Source organism: Oreochromis aureus, linkage group 7, assembly GCF_013358895.1.
Source record: "Oreochromis aureus strain Israel breed Guangdong linkage group 7, ZZ_aureus, whole genome shotgun sequence".
In the NCBI taxonomy this organism is placed as follows: Eukaryota; Metazoa; Chordata; class Actinopteri; order Cichliformes; family Cichlidae; genus Oreochromis; species Oreochromis aureus.
Window position 1 is genome coordinate 40,630,979 of NC_052948.1, and position 16,980 is coordinate 40,647,958.

Here is a 16,980-nt window from a genome sequence, read left to right on the forward strand (position 1 = left end):
AAGTTTGTGGTTTTATTTTTGAAAACGTCCACATTCATCGTCTTTCTGTCTTCCATAGTCTAATGAAAGATTAACGAGTTGTTTATTGCAGCTTAAAAGTGTGGTTGAGCCCTTATTTTTTTCCTTTTTTTTTTTTTGTTGTGGGGAAGAGTGGTGTTAAACTTCAGGAGGTTTCCTGGAGACTTTGATGTCAGTCTTGTTTATCGTTTCCTCAGTTTTCATGCTGTTTCATTTCAATAGTCTCCTGGTAAAAAACTGATACATACCACCTGGTCACACATCAAAGAAACACGGCTGAGGAGTGAGCATATTCGTGTCTCTCATTAAGTGCAGTTAACATAAATTTCACATCAAACCATGTCAACAAAACAACAAGCAACATAGACAAAGTTACAAGAAAATATCAAACACACACAAGCCTGACTTGATGTCCAACAAATGTCCACTGGTACAAAAATCCTCAGATGTACTAAACCAAGCCAAATATTGGGATCTACAACATGGGTGGATCAGTGTGAACGAGCCCAAGTGGTTCTGTATTAATAAATATGGAAGATTTTAACCCTTTTGCGTATTGATGCTTCCGAGGAGGCATGCGAGTGAGCATCATTACAGTTACTAACTTTAGAGGTTTTAACAAATGAAAAAACCCTTGTTACTATGGTATAATTTGAAATCACATAAATAAATTCCTCTGTTTGTGAACAGGTAGGTAATTATTTGGCTAACAAACATTACAGCATTACATTATTCACTACTGTGTTTCACATTTCAGTGGTAATACAGGTAGAATTTAATAGAAAGAAAGGCCTTTATGCTCATTTTTGGACATTGATCAGAAGAGATATGTAACAGCACTGGCCACCAAACATTTGTACATGGATATTTAGTCAAAGGTTAATAATAATTGTACCCGATATGTGTACATGTGCGTGCTTTACAATAACCAGTCTCCAGACTAAGTTTGATTTTTCTAGCACATTTTTTTTAGTTGACACCTGAAATCTTGCTGCTATGCTTTCCATCAGTCATCTCTTTTCTTTTCCATTGTTTTTGCTTCTCTCTGCTTTTTCCTATTCCACCTGTCATTTTTGTATGCCACTGCCATCATTAACAGCTCCATCCTTTCTCTCTCCCCCGCACTCACCTTGCTTCACTTCCTGGACACATCCATCCTTCATTCCCCGAGTTTCTCTTTCTCTGTCACCTTTCTTGCCTCCCACCCAACTTCCAACACCTTTGCTTACACTCTATTATCTCAGACCTTTTTTATCTTACATTTTCTGCAGGTGGAGACCTGCAGACCTCTTGTGGCACTCTGGATGAAGGAGGTCTCGACGACAATATAGACTGGGAGGAGGAAAGGGAGATGGAGAGGCTGGCATGTGAGGGAGATGACTTTATACCTCCCAAAATCATGGTAAGAGAATATATTAAAGGTAACCTGTATAGGTGTACATTAAATGCCTTCAGGTGCCTTGGTTATTGTTTTCTGTCCCTTTGGTTTTGTTCACTCTCAAAGATAAAAACTGAATTTGTTATTTTAATCATGCAACTGTCTTAATGCTTAATGGTACTGAAACAACAAGCTGTTTGAAACTTTTCTTTGAGTGTTTGGTCAGTGTTGACATGACCGCATCACAGTGTTGCTGCAGATTGGCTGGCTGCACATCCATGACGCAAAATCTCCCATATTACCACCACATCCCAAATGTGCTCATTTGGATTGATTATTTTTGGCTATGGAGGCCATTTGAGGGAAATGAAGTCATTGTCCTGTTAAAGAAACCGGTTTGAGATTATTTGAGCTGTAGCCATCATCAACATGAGTACACCTTGGTTATAAAATGATGGCAACAATAGCAACAATAATCAGATTGGCTGATTGGCCTGCCATGTGATTGGCTGATTAGAAACTTGTATTAACAAGCAATTGAAGAGGTATACAAAGTAGCCATTGAGTGTACAATAAAATTATTATAATCATTCTTGTTTTGTTTTTATTCTCTAGTAATTAAGATATATACAAAATCTACATCTTTATTACATCTGTAGAATATTACCTAGAGCATAGTTGTAATAAAGTATAAGCGTATGATAAGAAATTCTGCTTGATTCCCTTTTCTCTTCGTATTTATTCTTGTCCTTTTCCACACACCCTTGATTCTCTTACATCTAAACTAACAAAAGTTTCCGCTCCTCTGCTGTTTCTGCTTCATGTTTAGCTGATCTCTTCTAAGGTCCCCAAGGCCGAGTACATTCCCACCATAATCCGCAGGGACGACCCCTCCATCATTCCCATCCTCTATGTGAGTGGAATGCACCGAGACGTACAGTAGACAAGAACTACAGAAAGTCACACTAAAATATACACATATATCAACCATGCAAACTTTTAAATGCTGCTGCCTTTGCTAAAATGTTTTGTGTGATTTTCATTTTCTTCAGGACCATGAACATGCCACTTTTGATGATATTTTGGGTGAGTATTTCTGTGAAATGTGTGTTCTTCTCTGCCATTTTCACCTTTACTATTTCTTCTTTATTATTTTTTAATTCACACTTTTTTCTACTATTAAAACTTCACTAATGGAATATAAAACTATGTATTTGAAATACATCTACTGTCAAACATTTTTGAGCCTGAAAGTAAATGTTAAACAAGTGACAGTAATATAATGAAAGACATTTAAAAAAGGATGAATAATGAAATTTGTATAGCTACAAAGGACTTACATAACATCCTGTCAAAATAAACAGAATAAAACATGAGGTCAATTCCTTCCTGTGAAATAGAAAACAGACATCTTTACATTACAGTGTTGCCTGTGGAGTTAAAGGTCACACAAATATCTTGTGGATAAACCCTACTTGCTATCGAATCTCTAAAAATTAACTTAGATTTGGCTAATGTGGATTATTTATTTGGAAACTGTTTAGTGCTGCAATTGATTTCTCCCCTCTGAACACTGAGGCATTTACAGTCACATTCTCCAGAGTTTCCTAATGTAATAACGAGCTCTGCATTGATTAGAGTTCTCATATAGAAGGTACAAGGATGCCCATGGATGTTTTTACAGATACATACAGATTTTCATTTGAAATTCATCGAGCTGTTTTATTTTACGGTGACACTTTCTGACGCCTGAAGAACACAGTGTTGAGTTCAATTTAAATTACATCTTCTGTTTGTGTCTCCGCTGTCTATTACTACACCTGTAGTTGAACTCACCCTCCTGAGATTTTCTTTGTGTTCTTCCTCTCTTCCTACATTCTTACTCGTCGCTTCGCTTTCCTTTCTTCTCTCCGTCTCTCGATCCCTGTCATTCACATCAATCCCTTCCTTTTTCCCCTCCTGCTCACAGAGGAAATAGACAAGAAACTCACAGCTTACAGGAGAGGAAGCAAGTTCTGGAGGATGCTCATTTTTTGTCAAGTGAGGAACAAGAATTTTATTCCTATTAAAATTGAATATTTTACTTATTAACTGTCGTACCCTAAAGCACGCATTGTAAATAGTGTATTTTTCACAAACAATATCCCTTTTTGAATGAAATTATTTCTGAAAATGAATTTCATGGATAATAAAGGGACCATGAATAATCTTCATGTATTTGGTTTAGCTTTGCTTTGGTTTGAGGATCTATAACATACTGTATACTTTTTTGCAGGGAGGGCCTGGTCATCTGTATTTACTGAAGAATAAAGTGGCAACGTTCGCTAAGGTGGAAAAAGAGGAGGACATGAGCCAGTAAGCTAATTCTGGACATTAGGGTCCATCTCTCGTTAATGAATATTAGTTTATGTCACAGTGATGTAGAATTGTGCAACAATTCCTATTTATTTACCACATCTTATAAAGCATGGCCATAAGCCAGTGCATGCTTTTTTTCTTTTAACCTTTATTTAATGGTTAAATACATTTTATCTCCATAAATTGTTGAACAAAGGAACAATTTCTGTAGTTTTGCCTCCGTACACCATAACAATTAAGTGCAGACTATCAGTTTTAATTCAGGAGTTTTTACCAAAAAAATGTATTTTATAGGAATTTGTTCTCCATTTTCAGAGCGTCAAAATTAACGGGACAAACCAACATAATTTCTAATATAAGGATTGTTTTCAGTACTTTGACGGGAAGTCATTGATTGCCTCTCAGACAGTGTACATCACCAAATACTGTTTCCTCCCTTCGATTTGTTTTGTTACTTGTTGCATGTTTGTGGGTCTCTTTGCCTTCAGGTTTGTATCTTATAACTGAAAACCTGCTATTGAGTAGAGATCAGGTGACTGATTTGCCCACTGAAGAATATCTGATAGCCTTGGGAAACTCTTGCGTTGCCTTTGCAGTATATTTTGGGTCATTATCCATTTGCACTGTGAAGCACCATCTGATCAGTTTTGCAGCATTTGGTTGAATCTGAGCAGAGAGTATAGGCCTGTATACTTCAGAATTTATCCTGCTGCTTCTATCAGCAGTCACATCATCAATACACACTATTGGCCCGGCTCCACTGGCAGCCATATATGCCATATAATTGCCTCCTCCATGTTTGACAGATAATGTGCTATGCTCTGGATCATAAGTTATTCCTTGCTTCTACATACTTTTCACTTCCCATCATTCTGCTAGAAGTTAATCTTGTTTTTAATCCGTCCAAAGAATTTTTTCACCACTGTGCAAGCTCTTTCCAGAGGTTTCTGGCCAAAACTAATCTGGCTCCTGGCCTTGTTGTAAACCCTCTGTATTTCCATTCATGAAGGCAGTGACAAGTGCTGGCTATGAAACTGGTTGTCTTTTTTTTTTTTTTTTTTTTTTTTTTTTCCCATTCATATTTTAAATGGACAGAAACAAATATACAACAGGAATAATCATGCTGTCAGTTCTCTGTCCGTTTCTTAACAACAACCAACAAATAAGGACTAACAATAACTAAAGACAAACAAACAAACAAAAAAACAAAAACAAAACAATAACAAAAAACAAAAAACAAACAAACAAACAAACAAAAAAAAACAACAAAAAAAAAAAGAACAAAAAAAACTCCAGGAGAAACAAAAAGATAAACCGCCTCCTGGGAAACATCAACAAAAACAAAATCAATGGGGCTAAACCCCGGTGCCAAAAAATAAGACATAACCTTGACCACTGATAACATTAGACAATTTCTTCCCTCTGCTGACTTTCAAAGTAAAAGAACAACAACCAGAATACCAACGACACATGAAAAACACCCCCCCCCCCCCAAAAAAAACACTTATCACAATATCTAAGAGACATTGTCGATATACAACAAAAAGGACCCCAAACCTGCTCAAAAATATCTTCTCTCCCCTTAATTCTGTACATAACCCGTTCATATGATGCCATCTTAGACATTTGTTCAGTCCATTCCCTGAGAGAACAGGGGCTGGATGACTTCCAGTGCCTCAGTATTATCCTGCATCCTGTTATGAAAGCCAGACGCATCCACAGTCTCTGTTTTTTGAAAGAATACTGTTGTCAGGTAACAGGCCCAGGACACATACAGCTGGGGATTTAGAGATTAAGTTTAAAAATATCATTCACCAAGTTAATGATCCCGTCCCACAAATAATCATTTTTCCGACATGTGTACAACATATGAACTAGAGTCCCGGCTTCCTCCTGACATTTCCAACAGGTGTCATTATCCACAAGCTTCAGCCTGACTAATTTACTGGGAGTCCAGTAATTTCTGTGAAGCAACTTGTACTGGATAAGTTGAGACTGTGTTTCAGGTGAGCAAACATACCATGATGAAACCAGCTGCTTCCAAGTGTCCTCTAAAATCTGGATACCCAGATCCTTCTCCCAACACTGCCTCAATCCCCCAAATTGGGAGAGTGCGCCTCTCTGAACATCCCATAGAATTTGGATGCCCTGATTCTATTAATGCCAGGAGCTGCAAACATCTCCTGAATACTAGATGGAGGGTCTGGGTTATTATTCAAAATGGTTTTAATACAGTGTCTTATTTGAAAAACCTCCAAATTTCCTTTGGATCCAGATTAAATTCTCGTCTGATTTCTGCAAACGATTTCATACCAGTCTGCCCAAATAAATCCCCCACCTGATTGATACCTGTCCTAGCCCAAGCCTCCCACCTGACTGGTTTCTTACCAATTAATATTTTCTTATTATGCCAGATAGAGGCTCTAGAGGTTAGATAAGGGCTAACGTTGATATATTGGTGAGCTCTAGACCAGGTCTCTTGCATGAAAGCCAATACAGGATCTTTAAACGGTACTGGTCTTCCCTTCTGAGTGAGGAAGGCCTCTAAAGACTAAGGAGCCACAAGACTTTCCTCAATCGCAACCCATGAAGGCTTCTCCGTAAGGGAATTGTATATCTTAACTAACTGAGAGGGAGAAAGCATAGTGATACCAAACCATCTTGGACAATGCCAACCCGCCATTATCTTTTGGAGCATATAATTTGGACCGATTAAAGATGGCTTTTTGCCTGCCCACACAAAACCCTCCACACATGTATTATAAAGCTTTAACAAATTATGTGGGACTGCTATCGGTAACATGTGAAGAAGGTACTGAAGTTTAGGGGCAATAATCATCTTCACCAAATTAATTCTGCCCAAAAGGGACAGATTTATTTTAGCCCAATTCTGCAACAACGGACGAATGTTTTCAATCACTGGGGAGATATTTACTTGCATTATGTTGTCTAAACCAGGGGTCAGTTTAATCCCCAAGTAAGTCAAACCCTCGGGCATCCACTTGAACTGCCATGAGCTCCTTGTAACTGGAGGACACAATTTAGAAATGGGCATAACTTCCGACTTAGACCAATTTATGGTGTAGCCAGAGATTACAGAAAAGGAATCAATAATTGAGGAAATTGCAGGAACGGCCTGTTCTGGGTTACTTGAGATCAGTAAAATGTCATCTGCATACAAAAAAATTTTATGTTCTTCTTGACCCATATCCACCCTCTAATTTGCTTACATTCACGTAATGCAATAGCCAAAGGCTCCAAAAACAGGGTGAAAATGAGTGGTGATAAGGGTGAGCCTTGTCTAGTACCCCGACTTAACGAAAAGGAGGGTGACATTATCCCATTGGTAGTAACTGTAGCCATTGGATCTGTGTATACCACCTGGATCCACTGCCTAAAAAATGGGACCAAAACCGAATCTCTTCAACGATAAAACAGAAAGGGGTACTCAACTTTATCGAAGGCCTTCTCTGCGTCTAAGGAAAATGCGACGACAGGGTCTAAATTAGTCCTGCTCTTCCAGAATATGTGCAATAACCTCACGTAAATTATCTGCAGAACTTCTATTTTTCACAAAACCGACCTGATCCCTATGAACCAAACAAGGAAGAACTTTCTCAAGCCTAAAAGCTAATATCTTGAAATAATCTTTTCGTCCACATTAATTAATGAAATTACGGTAATTCCCACAATACTGTGGGTCTTTCCCTTTTATGTAATAACGTGATCACTGCCGATCGCATACTAAATGGTAGTCTCCCTCTTTGAAATGCATCTTGATATACCGACAGTAGTCTTGGAGCTAATTCACCCACAAACACCTTATAAAAATCTGATGGAAATCCATCATTGCCTGGAGATTTGCCCAAACTAAGACTGCCAATTGCCTGCTTAACTTCAATTAGTGTAATCTTACCTTCTAATACAGTTCTTTGGTCTTCAGACAGGCTGGGAATTTTAATAGAAGAAAAGAAATCTGACAGCCTCTGTTCCTCCACCAATCCATTGGAGGTGTAAAGCTCCTGATAAAATTTAGTAAAGGCGTCATTAATTTCTTTTTTACTGGTGGTCAACTTATTATTATTACTAGGAACAAAAATAGATGGTATAAGGTTGCTAGATTTTATCTGCTTAACCCTGTGTGCCAACATTTTACCTGTTCTTTCCCTTGTTCAAAATACTTTTGATTTAAACAAAACATTGCATATTCCGCTTTTTCTCCAGAATATTATTCATCTCAAATTTAAATTTAATTAATTTATTCCATAGTTCCCTCTCTGGGTGCAGCGTGTGTTGTTTTTCAAGCTCCTTGATGTCCTGTTCCTGGTTGTCAATTAATTTTCCAATTAATGTAGAGCCTCTGAAAACGGGGGGACTATGTATAAAAATGACTGTAATTTCTAAACAGTTGCTCTCCCACTTGATCAAATCAGCGATGTTCCTCTGGGACCGTGCAGCACTATCTCTACAATTTTCTGCATTTATGTGCACCATCTATTGTTATTCTTCTTGTGCAGGGGAACATTTTGACTTGATCACATTTGTTTGTTATACTAATCATATCTTGAATCTAGCTTATCTGAATGTTGCATTTGATTTTAAATGCTCGCAGGCCCATTTTACTTTGCATATTTCAGGCTGTCTGTGTTCTTTATTAAAAACATGTAACTGTACCCTTTGTATCTGTTCAGATTCTGGAGGAGACTCAGTCGCTTCATGAGTAAAGTCAATCCAGAACCAAACCTGATCCACATAATGGGATGCTATGTCCTGGGTAACCCCAATGGCGAGAAGGTATTTAGATCACTACTACACAAACTCACAGCAAAATGAATGCAGTAATTGTAGAAATGAATCAATATTATCCATGCTTTCCTTACTTCTAATTAGCAGGTTTACTCGTATAGGCTAGAATACTGTAGAAACGCCTAAATATTCATCTGATACTCAGTCACAGTTTTAATAATTTGTATTGGAATCCATCACAACAACACTTACAAATGTATCCATTTAAATTTATGTGAATGTAAATGTAAATTAAATTTATTTGAATATGTAAAATGTTACTATTGAGCGATAACAATCTCCGCTGACAGTGCTGATTTTTAGAAGAACAGAGGATTGGAGAAGCTATTGGCGGAAGACCATCAGCTCTCTAGCAGCATTAACTTTTATTGAACTTTGGTCAGGTGGTCTTCTTTATGATTTACAGACAGTAGATAATAGATACAAAATTTGAATAAATTAATGTTTCACATTGTTAGTTATTGAGTGAATAGTCTTGCTAGTAGCAGGTAGTTAGTCTTGGTAGTCATCTCAAAGTTTTACTGAAATAAAGTGAAATTCTTGCTCCTTAAAGCACACGGGCTGTTAGCTTAGTAACTAATGTCTAATGTGATCACACAGTGAGTTATACAAAAAGCACCTTAAAAAACATAACATTACTTAGTCACTAATATGTGAGGTCTAGTCCTTTTGTGTATTTAAATACATGCCAAGAGTATTGAAGGAGTCTGTGAAGAAAAAGTGAAAGACCTAAGAACTAGTTCAGCCCAATGACCACTTGTCGACATCAAGGATGTTGCAGAATGCCTTCTGGTGCAAGATAAAAACTATGCAACAACAACACTCATCGCATGATTGCAACATCAGTAAAAATCGGCAAACAGCAAATATCGGACGATATATCTGTCAGCTCTGTTATATGTAGCTATCAAGCTATTAATGGTAACAATATACAAATGATGTAATAATGCACAACGCTTCTGTTAGTGTGAATTTTGGTGAAAATAAATGTGTAAGATGCAGTGCTCATCAGTAAATCCCGGGCACATCGTGTTAAAGTAGAACTGATCATAGTTATATATAAATCAGTTCTGTATAAATAGCACTGATTTCATAACTCGGGATGGTTTGTTTCTTACCATTACAGTCACTCCTGCCCAATTTTGTCTCTTTTCCCTCTCTCTGTACTCATTTCTCTGTTTGCCGCCCACTGCTTTCATATCTGCTCCTTGTGTCTGTTTATATGCCTCTTTGTCTGATCAGCGTGCAGCCCCGCTGGCTTTCTTGTTTTCTCCTCGTCTCCTCTTCCACCTGTGCAGCTATTATCTCGTTCTGAGTAATGTTACTGGATAGAGCTGAATAACACAAATGCTGAATGATACTGCACCTCTCTACCTGATGTGAACAGCTAAGACACAAAGCTAGCCATATACACACATATTCCCCCACCCCCCAACACACATACACACACAAACATGATAGCATGCACACTCTAGCACTCTAGCCAGCGGTGCTAGTCTGACCTAACTGTCTGTTCCAGTCATGTCTGCCAAAATGCTTTGTGGATCTGTCCAGCGTTGGACAGTCTGCACAGCAGTGAAATATACACCCTGACAAACAAACAGACACATATAAGCATTGCTTTCACGAGTGTGTGAATCCAATCAACACAATTGAAGTTCTTTTTTTTTTCAGGGGTTTGGTTTAATTTTGAGATCTGCATTTGCTTCCTGTCTCAGTGTTTCTCTGTTTAAACACTGTCAAGATCAGTTGAACACTTTTATTCATTATGCTGTATGATGCTATGATTGCCTCCACTCTTCTGGAAAGGCCTTCCACAGTAATGCAGAACCTAGCAGCATGGATTTGCTAACACAAAAACACTGAGGCTGGGCAGTGATGATGGTTGATGGGAAGGTGGCCTTCCAATCGACAGTCTGTTTAGGCTAGTCAAGTTTTTCACACAAACCCCTTCATATGTTTGGCCAATCAGAATTAACATCTCATTTACTGTTTTCTGTTTTGTAGCCACTGAACAGCAGATCATCCATGCTGCCTGTTTATCCAAAGTTTTAATGGAATTATCTTGGCTCCCGTTTCAGTCCATTTGTAAACAGCTACATATGCCCCCAGATGCTTCACTCCAGACTGCACAAGGCAAAAACCTAGAATAAACAGAAGTATTTGTAACACATAAATAAACTGCATGGCTTCAATTAGCCACAACACAGGATTTGCACAACAAAATCACATGATAAAGTGATAACACATCATAAAGTGGAAAAGAAATGCTTTTCTTGCCCTTTCTGGAGATTCTTCCAAATTCAGGCAAGAAATTAGAGATTGTCTTTTTCTGAAACAGACAGCAGCACATTGGTGCTATAAGGTAATTAAGGTGGCAACTAGTGATTGTTTTCTTGTTCAGTAATCCATCAATTACATGATCAAAAATTCAAAAATCTCATATAAATTTAAAGCTGGGAATTGGTGTTTCTGTCTTTCTGAGTGTGCATTTGTGTCTTTGGCCATAAGAAACTGAATTTATTGCAATCCTTCTGTTGTTTTTCTGTGTTTGTGAGCTTGTCAGACGATGCAGACGACCCTTCTGCAAGCGTATTCAAGTGAAATGCGATTAATTGCTGTTTGCTCTCTTATCTCAACCCAACAGCTGTTCCAGAAGCTGAAGAATCTGATGAGGCCTTATTCCGTTGAGTTCGAGTCACCGCTGGAGCTGTCTGCACAGGGTAGGTCCACACAAACATCCAAACGCACTCAAATGTATGCTGTAGAGGGACTCGCGCACACACAGAAGTGTGCGATACGTCCGGTAAATATGAAATGATACGGACACGTGCCATCTGTCCTGCTTTAACAACTGCACAAGGAATTTACTCAAACAGCTGTTCCCTCATTTTAAAAATCTGATTTATTTTCACAGTCATCTCCTTTGTTTAATTCCTTCTTTAATAATCACTTGCTTTTTATTTATAATCATCCTCTTCTGTTAGGGTGGCGTCTTGATGTTTTGGTGTTAAAGTGATGTTTAATGCAACTCGTTTTTACACTTCCTACTCCAAACTTTGCACAGCACCCAGTCCACAACAGCGCTGTTACAGAGCACTTGGAGACCTGCACATCTCCTTTCTAGCCTCACGTGGGAGTAGGGATGTACAGTATTCAGTATAACAATCAGTATTAAAAACAAGCCTGTTCTCATCTCCAGGAATATTTAGAGCGTTTTACTTAAATTCCAAGCGATCAGCCTCTGCACCTCGGATTATTAACAAGCCATACATGGCACAGGCATATACAAATGTAGAGTACCCTAAAGCAAAGACAAAGAAATGGTTCCACAGCAGAAATCAAATTTGTGTTCTTGATTGCATTTTGATTATTAGCGAACTGTTAAACTCCAAGTTTTAATGTCTAAGAGCAGCAAATTCTTTTCACATTGTTGTTTACCGCGTTTATGGATCCCATAAAGATAGTGGGCACCCAATTTTCTAACCCCCAAACAGATATCTTTCTTATAGTATGTTAAACTTCATGTGTTTGTTTTAATGATCCTATCCCATCTACTCTTTAAGGCAAAGAGATGATCGAGACGTACTTTGACTTCCGCCTCTACCGCCTTTGGAAGACGAGGCAACACTCCAAGCTGCTGGACTATGAGGATTTTTTGTGACAAAGACATCTGGATCAATGTTGCAGCGGAGCCCTCCAGTGCCACGAGGAACCTGTTAAAACTGATCCAGCATTTGAACATTGCTCAGCTGTAGTGCTCGGCCCGTCGGTTCAACACAAACAGTCATACCCGCTTTCACCCTTGAGAGGCTGGGAGAAGAGGGAAGGCAATAGTAGACCAAGGGGCTGAAGATGAATTAAATTATGCTGTGCCTCTGCTCTTCCTCTTTTTCAAAAAGAAAGGTCACAGACTAACAGGAGAAAAAAAGGCCAAATCAACATAAAAGGGGGGGGAAAGCGAGAGAGAACTGGATTTGTTTGCATCATGGCAAACAAATCTGTCTGCCTCTTGAGTTTGAAAGCAAAATCCATATGTCAAATGTGTACAAAGGAAATACCATTAGAGTCACACTCCTCTGTTGCAAGGACTTCATTTTTGAAGCTGATGATGCGCTTCAGAAAACTTCCTAAATTCATTCTGTCATACTGTGGTTCTGTGTTTTGACTGGACCTCCCAGATAATCTCAGACCCCGGAGTAAAATACTAAATAAACCATACGTCGATGTGTATATATATCACATTAATATATTAGCATAGCTTCAGTCATGCAAATTACTCTATTACGAGAGAAATGATGCATCATTTATTTTTGATGTGCATTGTTGTGCAGTTTCATATGGAAATACTTTGGAATAACTCAGGTTTTAGCCATGAAGTAATTAACCTGTTTGTCTATCAAGATATTGTAATTTTCATCACCATTGCTTGGAATGAATGTATTATCTCTCCAGAGATGCGTCTTTGGTTTGAGGAACTATTCTCGTTGGGGGGAAAGTACAATGTTCGGACATCGTGTGGGTGTGTGTGTGTTTTCCTTGTAAAACAAAAAAACAAAACAGAAAAAAAAAACATGCAGATGTTTGTATTTTCTCTTACTGCTCATCCGGTAAAGGAAAAAATATCATTCCCTCAATTATCTTTCTGTCACATACATCCAAACACAAAGACAGTCTAGTATCCATCATGATGTCAAGAGGGATGTAAGAGCCATGCAAGTGCTCCTACCGCTGTAGTGTAGGAGTTTTCCTATTGATCCTTCCTGCTCTTTTGCAGAAGGTTCGGGCCACTTAGCAGGCCCTTGTCAACAGTGCTGGCTGCACTCGCTATCTGCCAAACACACTTGGCTTCTCTTAATGGCAGCCAACCAGGCTTCCGCTGCCTCTCGCTTCGCTGGGCTGTGATCCAGTCCGAGGACCGGAGCTTTCCCGAATTTGCCAGGAGTTTAAATTGTTAACATCTATTTGCTTCTCCTTCCAGGTGCCAGTGAGTTTCTAAGGCTGGCCCGAGTGACCTGAGCAGTCTCAAACAGATTAAGGAGGGTCAAAGCACTCACACAAATATACAGTACACACACACACACACACACACACACACAAATGCTAGGGCTGGGACAGTAGTTTAAGAAACCATTAAATCAGGACTAAGTTAAAAAGCCATTCCACAGATACAGTACCACATCTGAAGGTCAGCTCGCTCGTAATGAGGAGGAGTGCTCCTGTGAAAATATTTTATAATGTCTTCTGTGGCTCAGGGGGAACATTTTTAGAAAGAAGCTTATATGAGAGAGCTTGCATTACAAACTGGTGCTGCTGTGTTTGAGGGCTGTGGGAGTTTGTATAGAGAGAAAAGCTGCATTAGGGGAAGTGTGGGATTCAGGGTTTTTAGGCATGAATGAAGATCAAACACATGTTTGAAGTAATCAGTTCAGAAGTCGTGGTCATTCAAAACAGCTGATTCAATCTCAGTCTGTTAAGTGCCCCAAACCCTAAAATCTACGTTTCCCATGGCAGCTTTACATAATAAAAAGCAGCAACTCTTGCAAAGCACAAAAATCTCAATTCTCAATTTTTATTTTTTGCCATTTAAAGCAGGTAGATTTTGCAAAAGGCTCGGAATATTGAGATTTTGTGCTTCCCGAGTGCTGCGTCAGAGGAAGCGATTATTGCGAATGTGTTCACGAGCTCGAAGGTGCTACACGATATGCCGTCAAGTCACAGCTCGCCGTTCAGCTCCAGAACGGCGAGACTTCTAAGTGATTGAAACAGTGCAACTTCAAAACCGGTTGCTGAGTGTAGGTGCAGAAAAATTGCAGTCAGCACGGTGAAACCTTTCAGCTTAGAGTGGTCAAGTGGTCCTAGCCCTGCGTAACACAGACACATACAAATAAACACACACCAGGCAAAGCTTTTCTACATCAGTGTGGTAAATACTTTTCCATTTGTCATTTACTTGTGTGGATGTGTTAATATTTGAGCATTGTGAGCAGAACTATTTTTTTTGTGTGTGTTAAACTCAACCAATCTCACTGGAGTGCTTTTTACAGGCTTAACATTGGTTTTTATTTGCATTTGCCCTCTCTGACTTCGAAATGCTGGCCTACAGTTTGTCTGGCACAGACAAGTGCTCTCTCAGCCTGAGTCACGCAGTACATGTTTTCACTACAGATTTAAAATTCCACACTTATGCAACCTGTCATTTTCCTGAGCCATTTTTAATTCCAGCAAAAGCATTACGCTGCCAAATTCTTGGAGAAGTTGTCCTAAACAGCTCTAGGGTTTAATGGAATATTATTTGATGGGTGAATTCAAAAACACCAAAGCAAAAAAGAAATAAATCACTATAATACTCTGAATTCACTGAACTCTGACTCAGGAGTTTGAGAGCACTTTCCTCTGCTTTCAAACAAACAAACAAATGAACAAAAACTAACATTTCACCAGAAATCTAATTAAAGATGCAAATGTGTCTACTTGTGATGCACTGTTGCCTTTTTTGATAGATACTTTGGCAGAAAGATATTTAAAAGCTATTTAAAGGCTCCTAAACCTAAAACAACTAATACAGCCATGTTTCTCGTGATGATGTCTCGCAAACACAATCCAGCATTTCAATCCCATTTATAATCCTTAAACTTCACGGTGTCAACGTCACTGGACTATGACATTTGCAGAAGACATTGTGATGAGTGAGAGCAGGGAGCAAATGGAAGAGAGCCTGGAGAGGTGGCGGTATGTTCTGGAAAGAAGAGGAATGAAAGTCAGTAAAAGCAAGATGTGTGTGAATGAGAGATGGACAGCTGGACACAAGGAGCAGGAGTAGTGCTGGTGGACAAGTTTAAATAACTGGGGTCAATCATCCAAAGCAATGGACAGTGCACGAGAGGTGAAAAATAGAGTGCAGGCATGGCGGAGCAGATGGAGACGAGTGTCAGGGGTGATTTGTGACAGAGGGACAGTAAGAGCGAAAAGGAAGGTTTAAAAGATGACAGACTTGCAATGATGTATGTTTTGGAAATCATGGCTCTGAAAACAAAAGGAGGCTGGAGTTATCAGAGTTGAAGATGATCAGATTTTCACTGGGAGTGATCAGGAAGGACAAGGTTGGAAATGAATGTGAATGAATGGTCAGGTTAGCGTTAGCGAGACAAAGGTTGAGAAGCAAGGCTCAGATTGTTTGGCCATGTGCAGAGGAGGGATAGTGGATATACTGGCAACAGATGTTAAAGATAAAAAGCTCACAGAGGAGGTTCGTGGATGGAGTGAAGGAAGACATGCAGAGCTGTTATTGTGACAGGGCGAGGATGCTAGGGATAGGCTGCGATGGAGACAGATGAGGGGATGCTGCGACGAACCCTGAGGGAAGTAGCTGAAAGAAGAAGATTAGAAGTTAACTTCATAGGAGATAAAGTAGGATTATGTGGAAAAAAGTCTCAGTGAAATGCCTCGAGACCAAGATTAATATACAACACTCAGCCCAAATGGAGTCAGTTTTCTTTCTATGCTGTAGACTGACTAATGGAAAATCCAAGTATAATAGAGAAAAAAATGACATACGGCCTGCATGACATGCAGATGGGTTGTTACATGGGAGCGCCAGGGAAACCTCCATTTGGAAACTCCTTGGCAAAAACAGAGCACTGACAGGTGATTAGATGAACCATCTGTCTATCACTGTATCATCGACTAACTTCCACCAATTAAATCAATGAACCAGAGTACTTACAGGGAAGCAAGAGGGCTTTCCTGGCCTGAAAAAGCAAGCCACTGTCGAAGTACAAAAATATATAAGGAAGTGCCGTTCTTTGAACAGTCGCTAAAGGCTAACTGTAAAAGCAGTAGCTCTTGTCCTTGCACTTCAGACTACAAAAAAAGAATCCAACAGCAAAATCAAGGCATCAAAAGGGAAAACTAATTGGTGGCAAATGGGGAAGAGAAAACAAAACAAGTCGAAGTCTGAGTAACTCAGTCAATGAAGTTTGCTGTCCAAATGGTATGCCATAAAAAAAGCCCTGCTGTTCTAACTGTAGCTCACAAACAAGCCTTGCTATCACTTCAGCGTCAGGGCCTGATTAGTACGTGTTTTGAAGTGGGGAAAAAGAAATTTTGTGTAGACATACCCCAAAAGCAGAATTATTTTGTCTTAAGTTCAACACACACAAAATTGCAGATAAGGTAGTCCTCACTCTCAAAAAGAAGTTTTAAGGTAGTTTATCTCCCTGTTCCAGAAACACCTCGAATCCCTAATCTTGATGCTTTAACACAGTCTGCCTTCTGTACACTGCTTTTCCACTTCCATCTCTCTTTTTCTTTGCAATCTTTGAGTTTGAATGGAGCATTTGCATTGAGTTTGATATGCAAAACAGGGTTTGCAAACATCACAGACAACTAATACTCAACAACAACCTATGTAGCACCAG

The 16,980-nt window shown here is 39.1% G+C and overlaps 1 protein-coding gene across 4 annotated transcripts in view; it reads left to right on the top strand.

The window, feature by feature from the left end:
- LOC116335168 (NMDA receptor synaptonuclear signaling and neuronal migration factor) overlaps positions 1-15,033 on the top strand; it is a 47,369-nt gene extending 32,336 nt beyond the window's left edge. For all 4 annotated transcript variants that reach the window (XM_031758779.2, XM_031758780.2, XM_031758782.2 and 1 more), the window contains 8 exons: positions 1,290-1,420; positions 2,226-2,309; positions 2,449-2,482; positions 3,366-3,436; positions 3,672-3,751; positions 8,446-8,548; positions 11,208-11,283; positions 12,127-15,033. In XM_031758779.2, the coding sequence (XP_031614639.1) occupies positions 1,290-1,420; positions 2,226-2,309; positions 2,449-2,482; positions 3,366-3,436; positions 3,672-3,751; positions 8,446-8,548; positions 11,208-11,283; positions 12,127-12,224 (677 nt within the window). In that variant the 3' untranslated portion in view covers positions 12,225-15,033. The remainder of the gene's footprint in view (positions 1-1,289; positions 1,421-2,225; positions 2,310-2,448; positions 2,483-3,365; positions 3,437-3,671; positions 3,752-8,445; positions 8,549-11,207; positions 11,284-12,126) is intronic.
- The last annotated feature ends 1,947 nt before the right edge of the window (positions 15,034-16,980 follow it).